General features: G+C 47.8%; 1 protein-coding gene across 2 annotated transcripts in view; it reads left to right on the forward strand.

The window, feature by feature from the left end:
- Positions 1 to 5,002: 5,002 nt before the first annotated feature.
- Positions 5,003 to 23,673, forward strand: part of LOC134806911 (putative zinc finger protein 487) — a 47,338-nt gene continuing 28,667 nt past the window's right edge. Inside the window, exon 1 of one of the 2 annotated variants that reach the window (XR_010146864.1) lies at positions 5,003 to 6,072. Coding sequence is in view for 1 of the 2 variants with exons in the window: in XM_024346337.3 (XP_024202105.1) it covers positions 6,058 to 6,072 (15 nt within the window). In the remaining variant the exon portion in view is untranslated. The remainder of the gene's footprint in view (positions 6,073 to 23,673) is intronic. The other variant, XM_024346337.3, reaches the window with a different exon arrangement.

A 23,673-nucleotide genomic window follows, 5' to 3' on the forward strand; every position in this document is an offset into this window, starting at 1 on the left:
GTCAGTCAGGCTAGTCTTGAACTCCTGACCTCAGAGGATCCACCCACCTCTGCCTCCTACAGTGCTGGGATTACAGGCGTGAACCACTGTGCCTGGCTGGCTTATGTATTTCTATATTCTATTCTACAGCACTGCTACAGAGGTAGCCTCCACTCATACCACATAATTATGAAAGCCATCAGATTCTGGAAGACAGACTCCAAGTTGCAATTGCTGTAAGTCAAGTAATCCCTCTTCTCCCTCTTTTCTGCCCTTAACATGCACATTCATTTTCCTTTTATTACTGGATTCCCTGAATGGAAACATCTGTCCACTATTACTGCAGAAGGCTGGGCTGTCCCATGGTGACTGTCTGGTGTCCAGGCTTGAGTACCCTATTTTCTGTTTTGTTGGCTGTCCTGTATAGTGTTGATTAATTTCTGTGTCTGGGGAAGTCTAGGAGTAGGGGATGGGGCTGGGTGATGCTGACAACACCAAGAAAAGCTCAGGAGATGTGTCAATGTGTTTGCAGAGTCTAAAGAGATACCTTCCTTCCTTCTCTTTTGATTTGACAATGCCGCCTTACCAAAACTTTTCCTGTTCCTCCTGCAGATTTGTGGTTTTTATTTTTTATAGAGACAGGGTCCCACTGTGTTGCCCAGGCTGGTCTCAAACTCCTGGGCTTAATTGATCCTCCTGCCTCAGCCTCCCAAAGTGCTAGGATTATAGGTGTAAGCCACCACACTCAGCCACATTTGGGGTTTTAAATTTAATTTTATATTTATTTTAATTAATTATTTTGAGATAGAGTCTTACTCTGTTGCCCAGGCTGTAGTGCAGTGGCATGATCATGGCTCACTGTAGCCTCAACGTCCTGGGCTCAGGTGATCTTTCCACCTCAGCCTCCTGAGTAGCTGGGACCACCAGCACTTGCTACCACACCTAGCTAATTTTTTTGTATGTTTTCTGTAGAGACGGGTTTTAGCCATGTTCCCAGCCTGTTTTAGCTTATTAAAAAAAATTTTTTTTTTTTTTGAGACGGAGTTTTGCTCTTGTTGCCCAGGCTGGAGTGCAGTGGCGTGATCTCAGCAATTCTCTGCCTCAGCTTCTCGATTAGCTGGGATTACAGGTGCCCGCCACCACACCAGGATAATTTTTGTATTTTTTATAGAGACAGGGTTTCACCATCTTGGCCAGGCTGGTCTTGAACTCCTGACCTCATGATCCACCTGCCTCAGCCTCCCAAAGTGCTGGGATTACAGGCGTGAGCCACCACACCTGGCCTAAAATTTTTTTTTTTAGAGACAGGGTCTCACTACGTTGCTTAGGCTGGTCTTAAAGTTCCAGGCTCAAGTGATTCTCTCACCACAGCCTCCTGAGTAGCTGGGATTACACGCATCAGCCCCTGTGCCTGGCTACATCTGTGGTTCTTTTTTTTTTTTTTTTTTTTTTTGAGATGGGGCCTCCCTATGTTGCAATGGCACGATCTCAGCTCACTGCAACATCTGCCTCCCAAGTTCAAGCGATTCTCTCACCTCTGCCTCCCCAGTAGCTGGGACTACAGGCTTGCGCCACTACGCCCAGCTAATTTTTGTATTTTTTTTTTTTTTTGAGACAGAGTCTTGCACTGTTGCCTAGGCAGTGGCGTGATCTCGGTTCACTGCAACCTCTGCCTCCCAGGTTCAAGCGATTTTCCCGCCTCAGCCTGCTGAGTAGCTGGGATTACAGGCACCTGCCACCATGCCTGTTTAATTTTTTTTTGTTTTTTGAGGCGGAGTCTTGCTGTGTTGCCCAGGCTGGAGTGCAGTGGCACAATCTCGGCTCACTGCAAGCTCCGCCTCCTGGATTCACGCCATTCTCCTGCCTCAGCCTCCCGAGTAGCACTTTGGGAGGCCGAGGTGGGCAGATCACCTGAGGTCAGGAGTTTGAGACTAACCTGGCAAACATGGCAAAACCCCATCTCTACTAAAAATAAAAAAATTAGCCGGGTGCAGTGGCTCGCGTCTGTAATCCCAGCACTTTGGGAGGCCAAAGCAGGCGGATCACTTAAGCTCAGGAGTTCAAGACTAGCCTGGGCAACATGGTGAAACCTCATCTCTACTAAAAATGCAAAAATGAGCCAGGCGTGGTGGCGTGTGCCTGTAGTCCCAGCTACTTGGGAGGATGAGGCAGGAGAATCGCTTGAACCTGGGAGGCAGAGGTTGCAGTGAGTCAAGATCACGCCCCAGCACTCTAGCCTGGACGACAGAGCAAGACTCAGTGTCCAAAAAAAAAAAAAAAAAAAAGAAATGTTTGTTTTGGCCAGATGCAGTGGCTCACAGCTGTAATCCCAGCACTTTGGGAAGCCGATGCAGGAGGAGGATCACTTGAGCCCAGGAGTTAGAGACCAGCCTAGGTAACATAGCAAGTCTGTGTCTCTCCAAAGAAATTTAAAAATCAGCTGGGTGTGGCTAGGAACGGTGGCTCAACCCTGTAATCCCAGCACTTTGGGAGGCCAAGAAGGACAGATCATGAGGTCAGGAGTTTGAGACCAGTCTGGCCAACATAGTGAAACCCCCTCTCTACTAAAAACACAAAAAGTTAGCCGGGTGTGGTGGTGTGCGCCTGTAATCCCAACTACTCCGGAGGCTGAAGCAGGAGAATCGCGTGAACCTGGGAGGTGGAGGTTGCAGTGAGCCGAGATCACACCATTGCACTCCAGCCTGGGAGACAGTGCGAGACACCATCTCAAAAAAAAAAAAAAAAAAAAAAAAAAATCAGCTGGGTGTGGTGGTGACCCCCTGTCGTCCCAGTTACCGGGAGGCTGAGAGGCTGAGGTGGGAAGATTGCTTGAGCTGTCAAGGCTGCAGCGGGCTGAGATCCTGCCACTGCACTCCTGGCTAGGGGATGGTGCAAGACCCTGTCTCAAAGAGTTAAAAAAAAAAAAAAGAAAGAAAAATTTATTTTGATTTTTCATTAGAGCATAGGCTCTGAAGTTTCATTTGTGCATATGAGTTACGTATCCTTCATATATAAGTGTATCTATATTTGCCGTGTCTACCAGTCAGACTACAAAAGGCATACATATGGTGGATGATGATTTGCTATTTCAGTGAATGCATATATTCCTCACTGTGAACTAGTTATTATTTGGGGCTGTTAGTTGCTGCAATGAGACATCACACCTCTGAAACCATGGGGTGTCTTAGGAGACTTGTTAGAGGGCTTGTCATACCATTTGGACTTGTGGCTGGTGATTTTGGGGAGGGTCCAAGGACAGGGGTGTGTTTTGGATTGGTGTTGTACTAACAGGGGCAACTCAAAGATTATTATTATTATTATTATTATTTTTGAGATGGAGTCTCGCTTTTTCACCCAAGCTGGAGTGCAGTGGCGCGATCTTGGCTCACTGCAGGCTCCGCCCCGCGGGGTTCACGCCATTCTCCTGCCTCAGCCTCCAGAGTAGCTGGGACTACAGGCGCCCGCCACCTCGCCCGGCTAATTTTTTGTATTTTTAGTAGAGACGGGGTTTCACCGTGTTAGCCAGGATGGTCTCGATCTCCTGACCCCGTGATCCGCCCGCCTCGGCCTCCCAAAGTGCTGGGATTACAGGCGTGAGCCACAGCGCCCGGCCACTCAAAGATTATTTTAACAATTTTAGGTGGGGCGCGGTGGCTCACGCCTGTAATCCCAGCACTCTGGGAGGCCGAGGCAGGCGATCACTTGAGGTCAGGAGTTTGAGACCAGCCTGGCCAACCTGGTGAAACCCCATCTCTACTAGGTGGCAGGTGCCTGTAATCCCAGCTATTCGAGAGGCTGAGGCAGGAGAATTGCTTGAACCTGGGAGGCAGAGATTGCAGTGAGCCGAAATTGTGCTACTTCACTCCAGCCTGGGCGACAGAGCAAGACTCCTTCTCAAAAAAAAAAAAAAAATTTTTTTTTTTTAAATCCAGAAAGCAGGAGGAATAGAGAGGAGCTAAAGCTGTCATTGGAGAAAAAGCAGTAATTACTCATGCTAGCTGAAGAAGGGATGTATATTCTTGTGTGTGTGTGGTTGCGCAGTGCCAGTTTTTATTTATGCAGGCAAGATCACTGATCGGAATTATTTTCTCCTTCCCTCAGTCACAGAAAGAACTCGTCTGATATCAATTTTCTGTGAACCTGTTTATGTTCATCAAGTAATCCAGGCCAGCTACCGTGGGTCTCAGGGCTTTTTTTTTTTTTTTGGGACAGAGTCTCGCTCTTGTTGCCCAGGCTGGAGTGCAATGGCGAGATCTCGGCTCACAGCAACCTCTGCCTCCCCGGTGCAAGCTATTCTCCTGCCTCAGCCTCCCGAGTAACTGGGATCACAGGCATGTGCCACCACACCCAGCTAATTTTGAATTTTTAGTAGAGATGGAGTTTCACCATGTAGGCCAGACTGAACTTAAACTCCTGATCTCAGGTGATCCACCCGCCTTGGCCTCCCAATGTGTTAGGATTACAGGCGTAAGCCACCACGCCCGGGCTTTTTATTTTTTTTCTTAATAATGCTGCACCTAATCACATTTAGGTGGCAGGCAAAAGAATATTGCTTAGCTGCTTTGCTACAGAAATGACAACTCTTGGGCAGGGGCGCGGTGGCTCACGCCTGTAATCCTACCACTTTGGGAGGCCGAGGCCAGTGGATCACCTGAGGTCAAGAGTTCGACACCAGGCCGGGCACGGTGGCTCATGCCTGTAATCCCAGCACTTTGGGAGGCCGAGACGGGCGGATCACGAGGTCAGGAGATCAAGACCAACCTGGCTAACACGGTGAAAACCCGTCTCTACTAAAAATACAAAAAATTAGCCGGGCGTGGTGGCGGGCGCCTGTAGTCCCAGCTACTCCGGAGGCTGAGGCAAGACAATGGCGTGAACCTGGGAGGCGGAGCTTGCAGTGAGCTGAGATCGCGCCACTGCACTCCACCCTGGGTGACAGAACGAGACTCCGTCTCAAAAAAAAAAAAAAAAAAAAAAAGAGTTCGACACCAGCCTGGCCAAAATGGTGAAACCCCATCTCTACGAAAAACAAAAAAAATTAACCGGGCGTGGTGGCGGACGACTGTAATCCCAGCTACTCGGGAGCCTGAGGTAGGAGAATCACTTGAACTCGGGAGGCGGAGGTTGCAGTGAGCCAAGATCGCGCCACTGCACTCCAGCCTGGGCAACAAGAGCGAAACTTCGTCTCCAAAAAAAAAGGACAACTTTTGATCCCTGAGGCTGCTAATTCCAACTGTGTGCATGTGCTTAACAAATACCTCCGCACCCAGGCCTGGGAAGTTGGCTGCTTTGTGTACAGCAAATACGGCAGGCCTGATGTAGCAGAACTCTGACGAAAACGAACTGGACGCGTATTTCTCCTGCAGCGAAGGTCACGCTGCTGACAGCCTCTGCCTTGCACTTTGTCCCTGGGAAGGAGGCCTGTGGCCAGTCCTACCTCCTGGAAAGCCAGGGTGCGTCAGAGGACCTGATGCGGAGCGGGGACCCCATCCTCTCCGTGTCTCCCCAAGAGCCGGCGGCAGAGGCTGCCTGCGCTCCTTAAGCTAGGTCAGTTCTCCGACCCGCAGTTCTCGTTCTCCTAACATCCTCCGCAGACAACGACCTTCATTTTTTCCTCTTGCGCCAGTCTTGAAGCGGGGCGTCCTTTGGGCTCACGTTGCGGCGCCCAGCGGCCTCAAGCGTCAGCTGCCTCCAGGGCTTCAGGAGCAGTGGCTGGGGCCTGCCCTCCAGCGCCCGGGGTCCTCGGCCCAGCCCTGCTCCGAGCGCGTCACAATGGCGTCGCGGCCCCGCCCCCGGACGCCCAGCCGCGGTCCCAGCGACCTTCGCTTTCGTGGGGAAGCCGGACTGCGCCGTGTCTTCCTGAAGAAGGTTGGGGTTGAGTCCGGCCAGCGGACAAGAGGGCAGCTGGTAGCAGGGTGGGATGCCCGTGGCATAGGGCCGAGCCCCCGCTAGGCACGCGGGAGCAGCAGGGCTTCCGGAAGCGCAGGGAGCGCTGGACTGGCGGGCGCCCGGGATTCGCGCAGGCCCCGCCCCTCGGCGGCCCCGCCCAGGGAGCGCTGCGGCAGTTTCCATGGTGAGATGGTCAACAATCCTGTAAGTTCCTCAGCTACGACTACCAGGTACCTCGGGTTCCTCCCTCCTCCGAGAGACCGCCGAGGTGCGGGCTGTGAGAGAGGGAGCGTGGAGCCTCCGAGGCCGAGGTGAGGGGCGGCCGGCGGGCAGGGGCCGGGTCTGAGGTCGAGGGCCGCACACCCAGGATCGAGCGGGGACTGGGCCCGCTGGGGGTGGGGACCGTGGGGCTGGGATTTGGGATCAGGGCGAGTCGTGGCAGAGGGAACCCGGAGGATCTTTGACCCCAGTGCGGGAGCGGCCAGCCCACCCTAGAGAAGCGAGACAAGGGCAACCAGAAGGAACCGAGTCTGAGGAAGCGCTTCCTCTGGGCAGGGATATTGGGAGAGTCCTGGACGAGTGACCCTGGACCTAGGAGGCATGAGAGGTCTACACACACTTGCAAGGATACCTTCATGATTGTTGAGTTGTGGTGAGAAAAGAGGCTCTTTTTAGTTTATTTTTTAAGGCAGTACATTCACATCCTTAAGAGTCAGAAACTTGCACAAGGCCTTATTACTCAAAACTCCCTTTTCCCAGTTCCTTCTGAGGAAATAGTTGCAAATCTTTGAACTTTTTTCCTCCGGAAATTTCCTTTTTTTCTCTTACATCGGCAGCTCTTCACTGTGTTCTTCCTTCATTAGCTTTACTAAGTTCGTATTCTTTGGTTGGAAATATTTATTTATTTATAAATAGAAACAGGGGTATCACTATGTTGCTCAGGCTGGTCTTGAACTCCTGGGCTCAAGTGATTCTCCTGCTTTAGCTTCCCAAAGTGCGGGGATTACAGGCTGAACCACCGCCTCCCACCGAAATATTTCTTCATTGAGTTCCTTTGCCTCCTAGTGTTACTTTTCTGCTGTGTGTGTAATAGCCATTTGTTTTTTCTTTCTCCTTTCTGGTCATATCCTTAAATACATTTTGCACTAATTCCTTTTGAAACCTCATCATGGAGAGAACTTGAATTTAGCAGATTAGGGGTGAGTGCAGGCTTTTGTCTTAGGTTCCATATATATATATATATTTTGAGATGGAGTGTCCCTCTGTCGCCCAGGCTGGAGTGCAGTGGCGTGATTTTGGCTCACTGAAACCTCCACCTCCTGGCTTCAAGCAATTCTCCTGCCTCAGCCTCCCAAGTGACTAGGGTTACAGGCACGTGCCACCACACCCGGCTAATTTTTGTATTTTTAGTAGAGACAGGGTTTTGCCTTGTTGGCCAGGCTGGTCTCGAATTATTGACCTCAGGTGATCCACCCGCCTCAGCCCCCCAAAGTGCTGGGATTACAGGCATGAGCCACTGCACCCAGCCCCCATATATTAAGACATATACCCTTGTGTATTGTTGGTAAGAATGTAAAATGGTACAGCAGCTATGGAAAACAGTATGGCAGTTCCTCAAAAAATTAACAAATAGAATTGTCATATGATCCAGCAGTACCACTTCTGGGTCTGAATCCAAGAGAAATGAAAGCGGGGACTCAGTTACTTGTACAGTCATGTTCATAGCAGCATTATTTGCAATAGTCAAAAGGGAGAGGTAACCCCAGTGTCCATTGATAGATGGATAAACAAAATGTGTCATATACAATAGAATATCATTCAGCCTTAGGAAGAAAATCTTGGCTGGATGCAGCGGCTCATGCTGGTAATCCCAGCACTTTGGGAGGCCAAGGTGGGAGGATTGCTTGAGTCCAGGAGTTCCAGACCAGCCTGGGCAACATAGCGAGATCCTGTTTCCACAAAAAATAAAATAAAATAAAGAATACAAAAATTAGCTGGGCAGGCCGGGCGCGGTGTCTCACGCCTGTAGTCCCAGCGCTTTGGGAGGTCGAGGTGGGTGGATCAGAAGGTCAGGAGTTCGAGACCAGCCTGGCCAATATGGTGAAACCTTGTCTCTACTAAAAGTACAAAAAAATTAGCCGGGCATGGTGGCACATGCCTGTAATCCCAGCTACTTGAGAGGCTGAGGCAGAAGAATTGCTTGAATCCGGGAGGCAGAGGTTGCAGTGAGCCGAGATCACGCCACTGCACTCCAGCCTGGGTGACAGAACGAGATTCCGTCTCAAAAACAAATTAGCTGGGCATTGTGGCATGTGCCTGTAGTCCTAGCTACTCTGGAAGCTGAAGTCGGAGGATTACATGTGCCTAGGAAGTTGAGGCTTCAGTGAGCCATGATTGCACTGCTGTACTCCACCCTGAGTGACAGAGCAAGACTCCATCTCTTCAAAAAATAAAAATAAGATGGCCGGGTGCGGTGGCTAACGCCTGTAATCGCAGCACTTGGGGAGGCCGAGGAGGGCAGATCACCTAAGGTCAGGAGTTCAAGACCAGCCTGGCCAACATGGTGAAACCCTGTCTCTACTAAAAATACAAAAATTAGCTGGGCATGGTCGTGGGCGCCTGTAATCCCAGCTACTCGGGAAGCTGAGGCAGGGAGAATTGCTTGAACCTGGGAGGTGGAGGTTGTAGTGAGCCGAGATGGCACCACTACACTCTAGCCTGGGTGACAGAGTGAGACTCCATCTCAAAAATAAATAAATAAATAAGTGAAAATAAAAAAGAAAATGTTGTCATATGCTGCAACATGGATGAATGTTGACGATATTATGTTAAGTGAAGTAAACCAGTAATGGACAAATATTGTATGATCCCCACTTATATGAGAATCTGAAGTAGTCAAATTCATGTAAACAGAAAAGTAGAATGGTGGTTGCTAGAGGCTGCGGTAAGGAGGAATGGGAAGTTGTTTAATGGGTACAGAGTTTCAGATTTGCAAGATGAAAATGTTCTAGAGATCTGTTTCACAACAATGTGAATCTACTTAAGACTGAACTGTACACTTTAAAAAGGTTAATTGGTAAGTTTTGTTTTATATATATATATGTTTTTTTTTGTTTGTTGTTTTTTTTTTTTGAGACGAAGTTTCACTCATGTTGCCCAGGCTGGAGTGCAGTGGAGAGATCTCAGCTAACTGCAGCCTCTGCCTGCCCGGCTCAAGCAATTCTCCTGCCTCAGCCTCCCGAGTAGCTAGGATTACAGGTGCCCGCCACCATGCCTGGCTAATTTTTTATATTTTTAGTAGAGACGGGCTTTTGGCATGTTGGCCAGGCTGATCTCAAACTCCTGGCCTCAGGTAATACGCCCGCCTCGGCCTCCCAAAGTGCTGGGATTACAGGTGTGAACCACTGTGCCCTGCCTATATTTTTAATCAAAGGAGTTTAAGGACGGGCACAGTGGCTCACACCTATAATCCCAGCACTTTGGGAGTCCGAAGTGGTAGGATCACCTGAGATCAGCAGTTTGAGACCAGCCTGTTCAACATGGTGAAACCCTATCTGTACCAAAAAATACAAAAATTAGCCCGGCATGGTAATGCTTCCTGTAGTCCCAGCTACTTGGGAGGCTGATGTGGGAGAATCTCTTGAATCTGGGAGGCAGAGGCAGCAGTGAGCTGAGATTGCGCCACTGCACTCCAGCCTGGGCAACAGAGTGAGACTCCGTCTCAAAAAAAAAAGAAAAAAAGAAACAGAAGACTACCCTCATATTTGTGGTCCTTTGTGTAGTTCCGCCTCATGGCTCCCTCCTTTGCCCTAGGGTAACCACTGTCTTCAACTTTATGCTTGTCACTTAACTTGCTTTTCTTTATAATTTGACTAAAATTGTTTGTATCCCAAAAAAAGACATATTGAGTAGTTTTGCATAACCTTGGACTTTTTTTTTTGTTGTTTGTTTTTGAGAGAGTCACTGTGTTGCCTAGGCTGGAGTGCAGTTGTGTGATCATAGTTCACTGTAGCCTCGATCATCTTGGCTCCAGAGATCCTCCCACCTTAGCCTCCCAAGTAGCTAGGACCACAGGTAAATGCTACCACACCTGGTTAAATTTTTTTTTTTTTTGGTGGAGACAGGGTCTCCCTGTATTGCCCAGGCTGGTCTTGAACTCGTGGGCTTAAGCAATCCTTCCACCTCAGCCTCTCAAAGTGCAGGTATTACAGGCATGAGCCAGGCTGCTTTCAAACTCCTAACCTCAAGTGATCCACTTGGCTTGGCCTCCCAAAGTGCTGGGATTATAGACATGAGCCACTGCACCAGACCGCTTTGCCTTTTTTTTTTTTTTTTGAGATGGAGTCTCACTCCTTCGCCCAGGCTGGAGTGCAGTGGCACGATCTCGGCTCACTGCAACTTCCGCCTCCCGGGTTCAAGCAATTCTCCTGTCTCAGCCTCCCGACTAGCTGGGACTACAGACACCTGCCACTGTGCCCGGCTAATTTTTTGTATTTTTAGTAGAGACGGGGTTTCACCTTGTTGGTCAGGTTGGTCTCGAACTCCTGACCTCAGGTGATCCACCCACCTCGGCCTCCTAAAGTTCTGGGATTACAGGCATGAGCCACCGCGCCTGGCCAATTTTTGTAGAGACAGGGTTTTGCCATGTTGCCCCGGCTAGTCAGGGTCTCACTCTGTCACCCAGGCGGGAGTTGCAGTGGTGCGATCTCGGCTCACTGCAACCTCTGCCTCCTGGGTTCAAGTGATTCTCCTGCCTCAGCCTCCTGAGTACCTTGGATTATAGGTGCATGCCACTGTGCTTGGCTGATTTTTGTATTTCTAGTTGAGACGGGGTTTCACCATGTTGGCCAGGCATGTCTTGAACTCCTGACTTCAAGTGATCCACCCGCGTTGGCCTCCCAAAGTTCTGGGATTACAGGCGTGAGCCACCATGCCCAGCCTTCCCCTGTCTTTACATATAAATTTTAGAATAAGGTTGTTTATAAAATATCTTGCTGTGGTTGGCCATGTAGGCTTATGCCTGTAATCTGAGTGCTTTGGGAGGTAGAGGCGGGAAAATCAAAGTCAGGAGTTCAAGACCAGTCTGGCCAATGTAGCTAACCCTGTCTGTACGAAAAAAAATTTTTAATTTAGCTGGATGTGATGGCACATGCCTGTACTGTAGTCCTAGCTACTTGGGACACTGCGGTGTAAGGTTTGCTTGAGCTCAGACGTTTGAGGTTATAGTGAGCTATAGTGACACCACTAACACTGTACCCTAGCCTGGTCTACAGAGGGAGACCCTGTCTCTAAAACAACAACAACAACAACAACAACAACAACAACAACAACAAACAAAGAAAAAAACTCTTGCTGTGAATTTGATAGGAAAAATGTTCAATTTATATATTGTTTTGGAATTTTGGAGAGCACTGACATCTTTATTATATTGAGTCTTTTAATCCATTAACATAGTACGTCTCTTCATTTGCTTAGATTTTCCTGAATTTATTTATTTATTTATTTATTTTTTTGAGACGGAGTTTCACTCTGTCACCAGGCTGGAGTGCAGTGGCACGATCTCGGCTCACTGCAACCTCCACCCTCCGGGTTCAAATGATTCTCCTTCCTCAGCCTCCTGAGTAGCTGGGACTACAGGCGCCTGCCACTGCGCCTGGCTAATTTTTTGTATTTTTAGTAGAGATGGGGTTTCACCATCTTGGCCAGGCTGGTCTTGAACTCCTGACCTTGTGATCCACCCGCCTTAGCCTCCAAAAATGCTGGGATTACAGGCGTGAGACACTGCGCCCAGCCCTGGATTTATTTTATAAGCATTTTGTAGTATTCAGGGTACAAGTTGTGTTCAGCGTACAAGTCTGATATGTGTTTGTTAGATTTATAGCTAAGTGTGCTTGCTTCGACAGCACATATACTAAAATTGGAATGATACAGAGATTAGCAATTTAAAGTATTTTTTAAATTTATAGCTTAGTAATTTTTTCAATTATTACAAATAGTATTTTATTTTTAATTTAATTTAGGTGTCCATGTTTTATTGCTAATATATAGAAATACAGTTGATTTTTTAGTTGAGCTTATGTTCTATGACCTTTCTAAACTTACTCGTTCTAGCTTTTTTTTTTTTTTTTTGAGACAGAGTTTTGCTCTTGTCGCTCAGGCTGGAGTGCAATGGCATGATCTCTGCTCACTGCAACCTCTGCCTCCTGGATTCAAGCAATTCTCCTGCCTCAGCCTCCTGAATAGCTGGGATTACAGGCACCTGCTACCACGCCTGGCTAATTTTTATAATTTTTAGGAGAGACGAGGTTTCACCATGTTAGCCAGGCTGGTCTCGAACTCCTGACCTCAGGTGATCCACCCACCTTGGCCTTCCAAAGTGCTGGGATGACAGGCCTGAGCTATCCTGCTGGGCCTAGTTTTTTTTTTTTTTTTTTTTGAGATGGAGTCTTGCTCTGTCACCCAGGCTGGAATGCAATGGAGCAATCACGGCTCACTGCAACCTCCCCCTACCGGGTTCAAGAGATTCTCCTGCCTCAGCCTCCCAAGTAGCTGGGATTACAGGCACATGCCACCGCACCCAGCTAATTTGTGTATTTTTAGTAGAGATGAGGTGTCACCATGTTGGCCAGGCTGGTCTCGAACTCCTGACCTCAGGTAATCCACCTGCCTCAGCCTCCCAAAGTGCTGGGATTACAGGAGTGAGCCACCATGCCCGGCCCGTTTTTTTTGTTTTAATCAATTTTTTTGTAGAGATGGAAGTCTCACTATGTCACCTAGGCTGGTCTCAAACTCCTAGCCTCAAGCAATTCCCCCCAACTCAGCCTCCCAAAGTGTTGGGAGTACAGACACGAACCACTGCACCTAGTGGAGGAGTTGTCTTTTTGTATATTGCTTGAATTTTTTTTTTTTTTTTGGAGACACAGTCTCGCTCTGTCACCCAGGCTGGAGTGCAATGGCGTGATCTTGGCTCACTGCAACCTCTGCCTCCCAGGTTCAAGCGATTCCTCTGCCTCAGCCTCCTGAGTAACTGGGACTGCAGGTGTGCACCACCACACCTGGCTAATTTTTTGTATTTTTAGTAGAGATGGGGTTTTCACCATGTTAGCCAGGATGGTCTCTATCTCCTGACCTCGTGATCCGCCTGCCTCGGCCTCCCAAAGTGCTGAGATTACAGGCGTGAGCCACCGCGCCCGGCTCCTAAAAGTTTTCTAACAAAGCTCCTTCTCTCCTTGTCCTTTGGCTCAAAAGCGACAGATTTTCTTAGGCTTTTAAAATCTGTACCCATTGATGTTTTCAGATTGCTGGCTTCTGTAACATCTAGTCTGGGATATATGAGGCAAAAAGAATACCCAGTGAACCCAGCACTGTGTCATTCTTTGAGTTCCAAGATCCCGTGCTGGTCTGCTATTTTCTGCCTTTCAGTCCATATCATGTTTATTTATATATAATTTCAGGGTGTTGAGCTTTACTTAATGGGAGGAGTATGAAGCAGTACCCTGAACTGGAAGTGTTGCTTTCATTTTTGAAAGACATTTTTGTTGCCGGGCGTGGTGGCTTTCCTTTGTTTAGGTTTCATTGAGCTTCTTGGAATTATAGGTTTACAGGTTGTTCGTTTTTTGTTTGTTTGTTTGTTTGTTTGTTTTTGAGATTAGGTTTCACTCTGTCACCCAGGCTGGAGTGGCATGATCTCAGCTCACTGCAACCTCTGCCTCCGGGCTCAGGTCAGCCTCTCATCTCAGCATCCCAAGTGGCTGGGACCACAGGCGCACACCACTCCAGGCTAATTTTTTTATGTTTTTGGTAGAGATGGGGTTTCACCATGTTGCCCAAGCTGGTCTTGAACTCCTGAGCTCAAGTGATCCTCCTGCCTCGGCCTCCCAGGCAGTGCTGGGATTACAGGTGTGAGCCACTGCAGCTGGCCTTAGATTTATGGGTTTTTATTGTAAGGGTAGAAAGATTTAGGCCATCATCTCCTTGAATATTTTTTATGCCAACAACCCCCCATCCTCCTTCCAGTTATGTATATCTTAGGCTGCTTTAAATCATGACACAGCTCAGTGATGTTCTTTTCATTGTTTTGGATTTTTTTTTCAGAAATGAACTTAGTTGCCTTTAAGTTCAGTAATCTTTTCTTCTGTAATGTCTAATCTGCTGTTCATTTCATTCAGTGTATTTTTCATCTCAAACCTGGTTTTCATTTTCAGAATTTTTTTTTTTTTCTTTAGAGATGAGATCTTGCTAGGTTGTGCAGGCTGGTCTTGAATTCCTGGGCTCAAGCAATTTTCTCACCTCAGCCTTCCAAAGCGCTGGGATTATAGGTGTGAATCACCACAACTGGCCCATTTTCAGAATTTTGACTGGATGTTTTTATATCTTTCCTATACTGTAATTCTCATTGTAGGTCATGTTTTCTTGCCTGTTTGCATGCCTGGTATCTTATTGGATGTTGGGCATTGTGAATTTTACTTATTGGATGCAGGATATTTTTGTATTCCTGTGAATCTTCTTGAGCTTTATTCTGGGATATAGTTAAGTTACCTGAAAACAGTTTGTTCTCTTTGGCTTTTGTCTTTTCAGGATTATTAGGCAGGTCCAGGGCATTGTTCATTCTGGGGCAAATTATTCCCCACTGCTAAGGCTAGATCTTCCTGAGTACTTTACCCAATGGGCCATGAATTATGACATTTTCTTTTCTTTTTTTTTTTGATCCTCAAAAATTTTATTTTATTTTGTTTTAATTTTTTTTTAGTATTTATTGATCATTCTTGGGTGTTTCTCGGAGAGGGGGATTTGGCAGGGTCATAGGACAATAGTGGAGAGAAGGTCAGCAGATAAACATGTGAACAAAGGTCTCTGGTTTTCCTAGGCAGAGGACCCTGCGGCCTTCCGCAGTGTTTGTGTCCCTGGGTACTTGAGATTAGGGAGTGGTGATGACTCTTAAGGAGCATGCTGCCTTCAAGCATCTGTTTAACAAAGCACATCTTGCACCGCCCTTAATCCATTTAACCCTGAGTTGACACAGCACTTGTTTCAGAGAGCACGGGGTTGGGAGTAAGGTTATAGGTTAACAGCATCCCAAGGCAGAAGAATTTTTCTTAGTACAGAACAAAATGGAGTCTCCTATGTCTACTTCTTTCTACACAGACACAGTAACAATCTGATCTCTCTTTCTTTTCCCCACGTTTCCCCCTTTTCTATTCGACAAAACCGCCGTCGTCATCATGGCCCGTTCTCAATGAGCTGTTGGGTACACCTCCCAGACGGGGTGGTGGCCGGGCAGAGGCGCTCCTCACTTCCCAGACGTGGCGGCCGGGCAGAGGCGCCACCCACCTCCCAGACGGGGCGGCTGCCGGGCAGGGGCGCCCCCCACCTCCCAGACGGGGTGGCCGGGCGGAGACTCTCCTCACTTCCCAGACGGTGCGGCTGCCGGGTGGAGGGGCTCCTCACTTCTCAGACGGGGCGGCCGGGCAGAGGCACTCCTCAGTTCCCAGACAGGGTCGCCGCCGGGCAGAGGCGCTCCTCACCTCCCAGATGGGGTGGTGGCCGGGCAGAGGCGCTCCTCACCTCCCAGACGGGGTGGCGGCCGGGTAGAGGCGCTCCTCACATCCCAGACGGGGCGGCCGGGCAGAAGCGCTCCCCACATCCCAGACGATGGGCGCCCGGGCAGAGACGCTCCTCTCTTCCTAGACGGGATGACGGCCGGGAAGAGGCGCTCCTCACTTCCCAGACTGGGCTGCCGGGCAGAGGGGCTCCTCACATCCCAGACGATGGGCAGCCAGGCAGAGACGCTCCTCACTTCCTAGACCAGGTGGCGGCTGGGAAGAGGCTGCAATCTCAGCACTTTGGGAGGCCAAGGCAGGCGGCTGGGAGGTGGTGGTTGTAGTGAGCGGAGATCATGCCACTGCACTCCAGCCTGGGCAACATTGAGCACTGAGTGAGCGAGACTCTGTCTGCAATCCCGGCACCTCAGGAGGCCGAGGCGGGCAGATGACTCGAGGTCAGGAGCTGGAGACCAGCCCGGCCAACACGGCGAAACCCCGTCTCCACCAAAAAATAAAAAACCAGTCAGGTGTGGCGGCATGCCCCTGCAGTCCCAGGCACTCGGCAGGCTGAGGCAGGAGAATCAGGCAGGGAGGTTGCAGTGAGCCGAGATCGAGGCAGTACAGTCCAGCAGAGGGAGACGGTGGAAAGCGGGAGATGGAGACGAGGGAGAGGGGGAGACCGTGGAAAGCGGGAGACGGAGACGACGGAGAGGGAGAGGGGAGAGGGAGAACAACATTTTCTTTTCTTTTCTTTTCTTTTTTGAGACAGAGTCTCGCTCTGTTGCCCAGGCTGGAGTGCAGTGGCACGATCTTAGCTCACTGCAACCTCCACCTCTCGGATTCAAGTGATTCTCCTGCCTTAGCCTCCTGAGAGCTGGGATTACAGGCATGTGCCACCATGCCCAGCTAATTTCTGTATTTTTAGTAGAGGCGGGGTTTCACTATGTTGGCCAGGCTGGTCTTGAACTCCTGACCTCAAGTGATCAGCCCGCCTCGGGCTCCCAAAGTGCTGGGATTACAGGCGTGAACCACCACACACAGCCTGAATTATGACATTTCTAATCTGCCGGGTGTAGGAACAGGCACTATTCCATGCCCTGTGTGAGCACTGGGCACTGTTCCCTCTGATCTTTTTAGATGGTTCTTTTGACAGATGTGGGTAATGCCCTTATACTCATGTGCTGATCAATACACTGCTGAACTCTCAAGGGGAACGCTGCAGGTCTCTGGGGTTTTCTCTCCATGCAGCTCTTTGTTCTCTGATGCTGTGTTCTGTGAATTCTAGCTGCCTGTGTCTCCCCAGACTATCAAATCTATCTTTTCAACTCAAGGAATCTGCCAGGCTCTGCCTTAGTTATTTTTCCTTGTAGCACATTCTACAAACTACTCAAGTCAGTTAGCTGGGGCACTTATAGGACTCATCTCATTTGTTTCCTATCTCTTAGGGATTACTCTCTGTTTTCTGATGTTCAGGGTCTTGGAAACCATTTTTTTTTTTTTTTTTTTGAGACGGAGTCTCAGTCTGTCGCCCAGGCTGGAGTGCAGTGGCGTGATCTCGGCTTACTGCAAGTTCCACCTCCCGGGTTCACGCTATTCTCCTGCCTCAGCCTCCGGAGTAGCTGGGACTATAGTTGCCTGCCACCATGCCCGGCTAATTTTTTGTATTTTTTGTAGAGACGGGGTTTCACCGTGTTGGCCAGGATGGTCTTGATCTCCTGACTTCGTGATCCACCTGCCTCGGCCTCCCAAAGTGCTGGGATTACAGGCGTGAGCCACCATGCCTGGCCAATTGGTAACCATTTTTGTCCTTACATTTTGTCAAAAAATGTTTTTTTTTTCCAATGTAACCTGGTCCCTGTTACTCAATTCACCTTGCGCTGAAGTGGAGAATTGAAGATGGGGCATCAAGCATTCATTTAATCTGTTATTGAATTCTAATAATAAAAGTACAGTTGACCCTTAAACAAAATGGGTTTGACCTGTGTGGGTCCATGTATATGTGGATTTTTTTCTTTTTTAAGGAGATGGGGTCGGCTGGGTGCGGTGGGTCCTGCCTGTAATCCCAGCACATTGGGAGGCCGAGGCGAGTGGATCACTTGAGGCCAGGAGTTTGAGACTGACCTGGCCAAGATGGCGAAACCCTGTCTCTACCAAAAATATAAAAAATTAGCTGGGTGCGGTGGCGCACACCTGTAGTCCCAGCTATCGGGGAGGCTGAGACAGGAGAATCGCTTGAACCTTGGAGATGGAGGTTGCAGTGAGCCAAGATCTTGCCACTGTACTCCAGCCTAGGTGACAGAGGAAGACTCCGTTTCAAAAAAATAAATACATAAAAATAAAAAAAATGAGCTGGGCATTGTGGCAGATGCCCATAGTCCCAGCTACTGGAGAGGATGAAGCAGGAGGATCACTTGAGCAGGAGATAGAGGCTGTGGTGAGCTCTGATTGCATCACTGCACTCCAGGCTGGGTGACAGAGTAAGAACCTGTCTCCGAAAAAAAAAAAAAAAAAAAAAAATCTGGGTGCAGTGGTTCAGGCCTGTAATCCCAGCACTTTGGGAGGGTGAGCCAGGCAGATTGCCTGAGCTCAGGAGTTTGAGACCAGCCTGGGCGACATGGTGAAACCCTGTCTCTACTGAAATACAAAAAATTAGCAGGGCATGGCGGCGTGGGCCTGTAATCCCAGCTACTCTGGAGGCTGAAGCAGGAGAATCGCTTGAACCTGGGAGGCGAAGGTTGCAGTGAGCCAAGATTGTGCCACTGCACTCCAGCCTCAGCGACAGAGCGAGACTCTGTCTCCAAAAAAAAAAATCAACTGTGTATCTAATGGTACTGAAAAGAGAGAAACCACAAGACACTGGTATATATTGACATACACAAGTCACAGAGAATAGAAATGGACTGGATGTTGAAGCACAGTGATGCATATATTATTAGTCAAGTCAACTCACTATTTAAAGCTAATTTCATAGGAAAATTCTACTTAATTCAGTCTAACATTATGTAAGTAACCAAGGAAGAGTTAACAGCTGTGTTACAGAAGTGAACTATAAGCTTGTGAATTCAGTATTTAAAAAAAATTCCTTTTCAGTATTTTGTAATGCTTCAACATGCATTTTGAGCTTATTTCTGTTTATATTGTTGTAATGTTCCTCAGCAGTTAACATGTATTGAAGCTTTTTTTTTTTTTTTTTTTTTTTAATGAGACTGAGTCTCACTCTGTCACCCAGTCTGGAGTGCAGTGGCACTATTTCAGCTCACTGTAACCTCCGCCTCCTGTGTTCAAGTGATTTTCCTGCCTCAGCCTCCCAAGTAGCTCGAATTACAGGCACCCACCACCACGCCTGGCTAATTTTTGTATTATTAGTAGAGACAGGGTTTCCCCATGTTGGCCAGGCTGGTCTCGAACTCCTGACCTCAGGTGATCCACCTGCCTTGGCCCCCAAAGTGCTGTGATTACAGGTGTGAGCCACCATGCCAGGCCTGAATGTTTACTTTTACTTTTAATGTAAGTTTTAATTTAAATACTGATACTTGATTCAGTTATTGGAAAACTTTTTTTTTTTTGAGACGGAGTTTTGCTCTTTTTGCCCAGGCTGGAGTGCAATGGCGTGATCTTGGCTCACTGCAACCTCCGCCTCTCGGGTTCAAGTGATTCTCCTGCATCAGCCTCCCGAGTACCTGGGATTATTGGCATGTGCCACCACACCCGGCTAGGCTAATTTTGTATTTTTAGTAGATACAGGGTTTCTCCATGTTGGTCAGTTTGGTCTCGAACTCCCAACCTCAGGTGATCCATCCGACTTGGCCTCCCAAAATGCTGGGATTACAGGTGTGAGCCACCAAGCCCGGCCTCTTTTTTGTTTTGTTTTTTTTAGAGACGGAGTCTCACTCTGTTGCCCAGGCTGGAGTGCAATGGTGAGATATCGGCTCACCACAACCTCTGCATCCTGGGTTCAAGTGATTCTCCTGCCTCAGCCTCCTGAGTATCTGGGATTACAGGAATGTGCTACCACACCTGGCTAATTTTTTGTATTTTGAGTAGAGACGGGGTTTCACCATGTTGGCCAGGAGTTCAACTCCTGACCTCAGGTGATCTGCCCGCCTCGGCCTCCCAAAGTGCTGGGATTATAGGCATGAGCCACCATGCCCAGCCGGAAAGCTTTTAAGTGCCCAGAATAATTTGGGTGTGTGAATGCCTTTTTATCCATAGTAAATTTAATAAAATCTAATTATAGATCAAGTATTTCTGATGTAAATTTAGCATCTAAATTTAAGTGGCTGTGAAGTGTAAAATAATAGCAGATACCAATGATTTAGAAGAAAAAAAAGCCTTGACATCTCTGTTTCCTCATCTCTAAAGGTGATAACACTTGCACTATGGTGATCCTACTAGTAATACATTTGGAGCCACGTTGTAAACTTCAGAGTTTGCACCATTATTATTATTTTTTTATTATTATTATTTTTTGAGATGGAGTTTCACTCTTGTTGCCCAGGCTGGAGTGCAATGGCGCGATCTTGGTTCACTGCAACCTCCATCTCCCAGGTTCAAGGATTCTCCTGCCCCAGCCTCCCTAATAGCTGGGATTACAGGCATGTGCCACCACGCCCAGCTAATTTTGTATTTTTAGTAGAGACGGGGTTTTTCCATGTTGGTCAGACTGCTCGTGAACTCCCGACCTCAGGTGATACGCTTGCCTCGGCCTTCTAAAGTGCTGGGATTACAGGCGTGAGCCACCATGGACGGCCTATTATTATTATTATTAGAGATGGAGTTTTGCTCTTGTTGCCCAGGTTGGAGTGCAATGGTGCGATCTCAGCTCACTGCAAACTCCACCTCCTGGATCCAAGCGATTCTCCTGCCTCAGCCTCCTGAGTAGCTGGGATTACAGGTGTGCGCCACCAGGCCTGGCTAATTTTGTATTTTTAGTAGAGACGGGGTTTCACCATGTTGGTCAGGCTGGTCTCGAAGTCCTGATCTCAGGTGATCCACCCACCTTGGCCTCCCAAAGTGCTGGGATTATAGACCTGAGCCACTGTGCCTGGCCAAAGTTTGCACCATTATTATTATTATTATTTTTCTTTTGAGATGGAGTTTTGCTCTTGTTGCCCAGGCTGGAGTGCAATGGCGTGATCTCGGCTCACTGCAGCCTCCATCTCCCGGGTTCAAGCAGTTCTCCTGCCTCAGCCTCCTGAGTAGCTGGGATTACAGGCATGGGCCACCACGCCTGGCTAATTTTGTATTTTTAGTAGAGATGGGGTTTCTCCATGTTGGTCAGGCTAGTCTCGAACTCCCGACTTCAGGTGATCCTCCTACCTCAGCCTCGCAAAGTGCTGGGATTACAGGCGTGAGCCACCGCACCTGGCCAGTTGGCACCATTATTATGGGAGCACTTGCAAAGCCTGCCAGTTGATGGTAGGGTGGAAAAGAAGAGGACAACTAGAAGAGAGTTCCTACACCGCAAAGTAAACTTTGCTGGCTCTGCGAGGAGCAGGAAACCTGCATGATGAGAACAAGGACCGGGTGGCACTGCAGGAAATGCTCAATTCGAGTTTCACTTCCTGTGTTATCACTTTTTCTTTGCTGCAATTTCATCTTTGTTGGTCAATTCTCTTTTAATTTTCCATTTTTTTACATTCTATGTAAATGTAGTTTTTATGAACTAGAGAGTCTGACTCCATATTTTATCTTTGACTACTGTCAGCTCTCAAGCCCCACCTCTTCCCTCCCCTTCTGTCCCACACCTGGATGGCTGATTCAAAAGCCCAGGTGCTTCCTCTTTTGGCTCTAAAGGCAAGTTCAAGCCACGCAGGCCCCAGCATGTGCATTGGAGCCTTCATTTCCACCCCACTCCTTAACCTTAATAACACCCAAAGCCAGTCTCTCTTCCCTGCTCTCAAGCCATTTTTTTTTCTTCTTTTTCTGGAGACAGGGTCTTGTGTCACCCAGGCTGGAGTGCAGGGCCCTGATCACAGCTCACTGCAGCCTAGACCCCCAGGCTCAAGCGATCCTTCCAGCTCAGCTTGCCCAGTAGCTGGAACCACGGGGGTGTGCCACCACGCCTGGCTAATTTTTTAATTTTTTTTTTGTAGAGATGAGGAGTGCCACTGTGTTGCCCAGGCTGGTCTCAAAACTCCTGAGCTCAAGTGATCCTCTCTTGGCTTGGCCTCCCAAAATGCTGGGGTTACAGGCATGAGCCATTGCACCCAGCCTTAAGCTATTTTTGAACCCATTTGGGATTCATCCCTGTTCTCCCCAGAAAGCCTCATGTGAGTCATAAGCCTTTACATATTCTCTCTGTGCATGTGGGGCTGTCACCAGTTTTGAAAAACCAGGTTTTGGGTGGGGAATCTATCTCGTATCTTTGGGTAATATCACAGATAAATACAGCAGACATTAACATTTTATTCAGTAACCACTGACAGTAGGGGAAAGAGCTGAGCTCCATTCTGATTTGTGCAGTGATGATCGGGCTTTTTTTCTTTTTTTGGTGGTTGGATATTTTATACCTTTTTTTCATTTTCTTCCTTTTTTTTCCCAAATACTCTCCACTGAATGTAGTCGATTGGTGATTTTAAAGGGGGAATGAGGGAGTATGGAGGGGTACGAGTTGGGGCTCAGTAGAGTTGGGGATGTGAAAAATTACAAGGGACTAGTGTAAATGTGATGAGGCCAGCGGTGTCTGCCTGCTGGCAATGGTCAAAGTTAGATTCCATCCTCCCACAGAGACTGGGAGACAGAGGCCTTATCTTTCCCAATCACTACATTTCAAAGCAATGGCTCCTTGAGAAAGCAATGTTCCTTGAGAAAGACACTTCTTAGCTGTAGGAGATACACACTTGCATACACATACACAACATGTGTATCACATAAACATCTCAAAGGGACAGAGGACAGATTCATAATTGTAAGTCCTTTTTAGTAAATGCTCTAAGAGAGGGCGGTCAGGAGCCTATGGTCAGATATTGGCAAGAATAGTAAGTTATCCTGGCAGCACTGAGATTTCTCAGGCAGGCATTTTAATGGTGGGGACTGGGGTCATCCTGGGAACACAGGCTATGCTACTAGAAGCCATGCCAATTTGTCTCTCAGTGCAGAGTTTCAGATGGAGTTATGGGGGGAGAGTTCTGCAGTTCTCAGTAACCACAACAGTATATATCACTGGAAGATGAAGCCCACACAACTACAGATGTTACTGTTTCTGAGTGAGCCGAATAGCAAACTTACAGTGAGCAGTCACCAACAGACAGAAGTGATGTGATTGGTTACTGATCATGACATGCATTTGTTATTAATGTGATGATGTGTAGACTGAAGAGCTAGCAGCCTGCACTTTATGCGAAAACTCACAGTTAATATACTGTGTACCTGAAATTTGAGTTGTGTCGTTGGGGGACTGGTGTTATTAAATCATGGTGACTGAAATTCGTGCATATCAGAACTGTACCAAGCAAGGGCTGCCTGATGAGTATAATGCTCTCATGTTTTATGGGAATTTATATAAATTTAAAATAATATGAATAAATATTTGAAAGTTGTATGTTATGCACAAGGTTTGAAATAATGCAATTCTTTTAATATTTTAAAAAATTGTTAGGACTCAGATTTTATCTTTTCTTTTTTTTAAGGTACGGAGTCTCGCTCTGTCGCCCAGGCTGAAGTGTAGAGTGCAGTGGCATGATCTCAGCTCATTGCAACTTCCACCTCCTGGGTTGAAGCAATTCTTCTGCCTCAGCCTCCGGAGTAGCTGGGAATACAGGTGTAGGCTGCCACGCCCGGCTCATTTTTGTGTTTTAGTAGAGATAGGGTTTCACCATGTTGCCCAGGCTGGTCTCAGCTCCTGAGCTCAGGCAATCCTCCCGCCTTAGCCTCCCAAAGTGGTAGGATTACAGGCGTGAGCCACTGCACCTGGCCCTCGACTCACAGATTTTCAAAATACTTTTGAACAGTAAGCTGAGGACAGTGTTTATTATGACTATACTGGTCTCCTTTCACTAGCTCACAAAATTTAACTACATCACTTGTCAGTCTCCTAAAAATGCAGTGTATGTGCTTTGAAACTTGTGAATGATCTGCTGATTTGTGCTATTTTAATATTCAATGTTGTTGAAAGAATAGTTTTTAAACCAAGTAATGCAAAAATTTATTTAGTGTAACATGAATGCTTGTGCTGTAAAACATACTGGAAAATCAATAGCTCTGGAATAAACTTTGGATTTTTAATTAAAATTGATTTTGATGTACTTATGCAGTTAAATTG

Source organism: Pan troglodytes, chromosome 8 (genome assembly GCF_028858775.2).
Source record: "Pan troglodytes isolate AG18354 chromosome 8, NHGRI_mPanTro3-v2.0_pri, whole genome shotgun sequence".
Lineage (NCBI taxonomy): Eukaryota > Metazoa > Chordata > Mammalia > Primates > Hominidae > Pan > Pan troglodytes.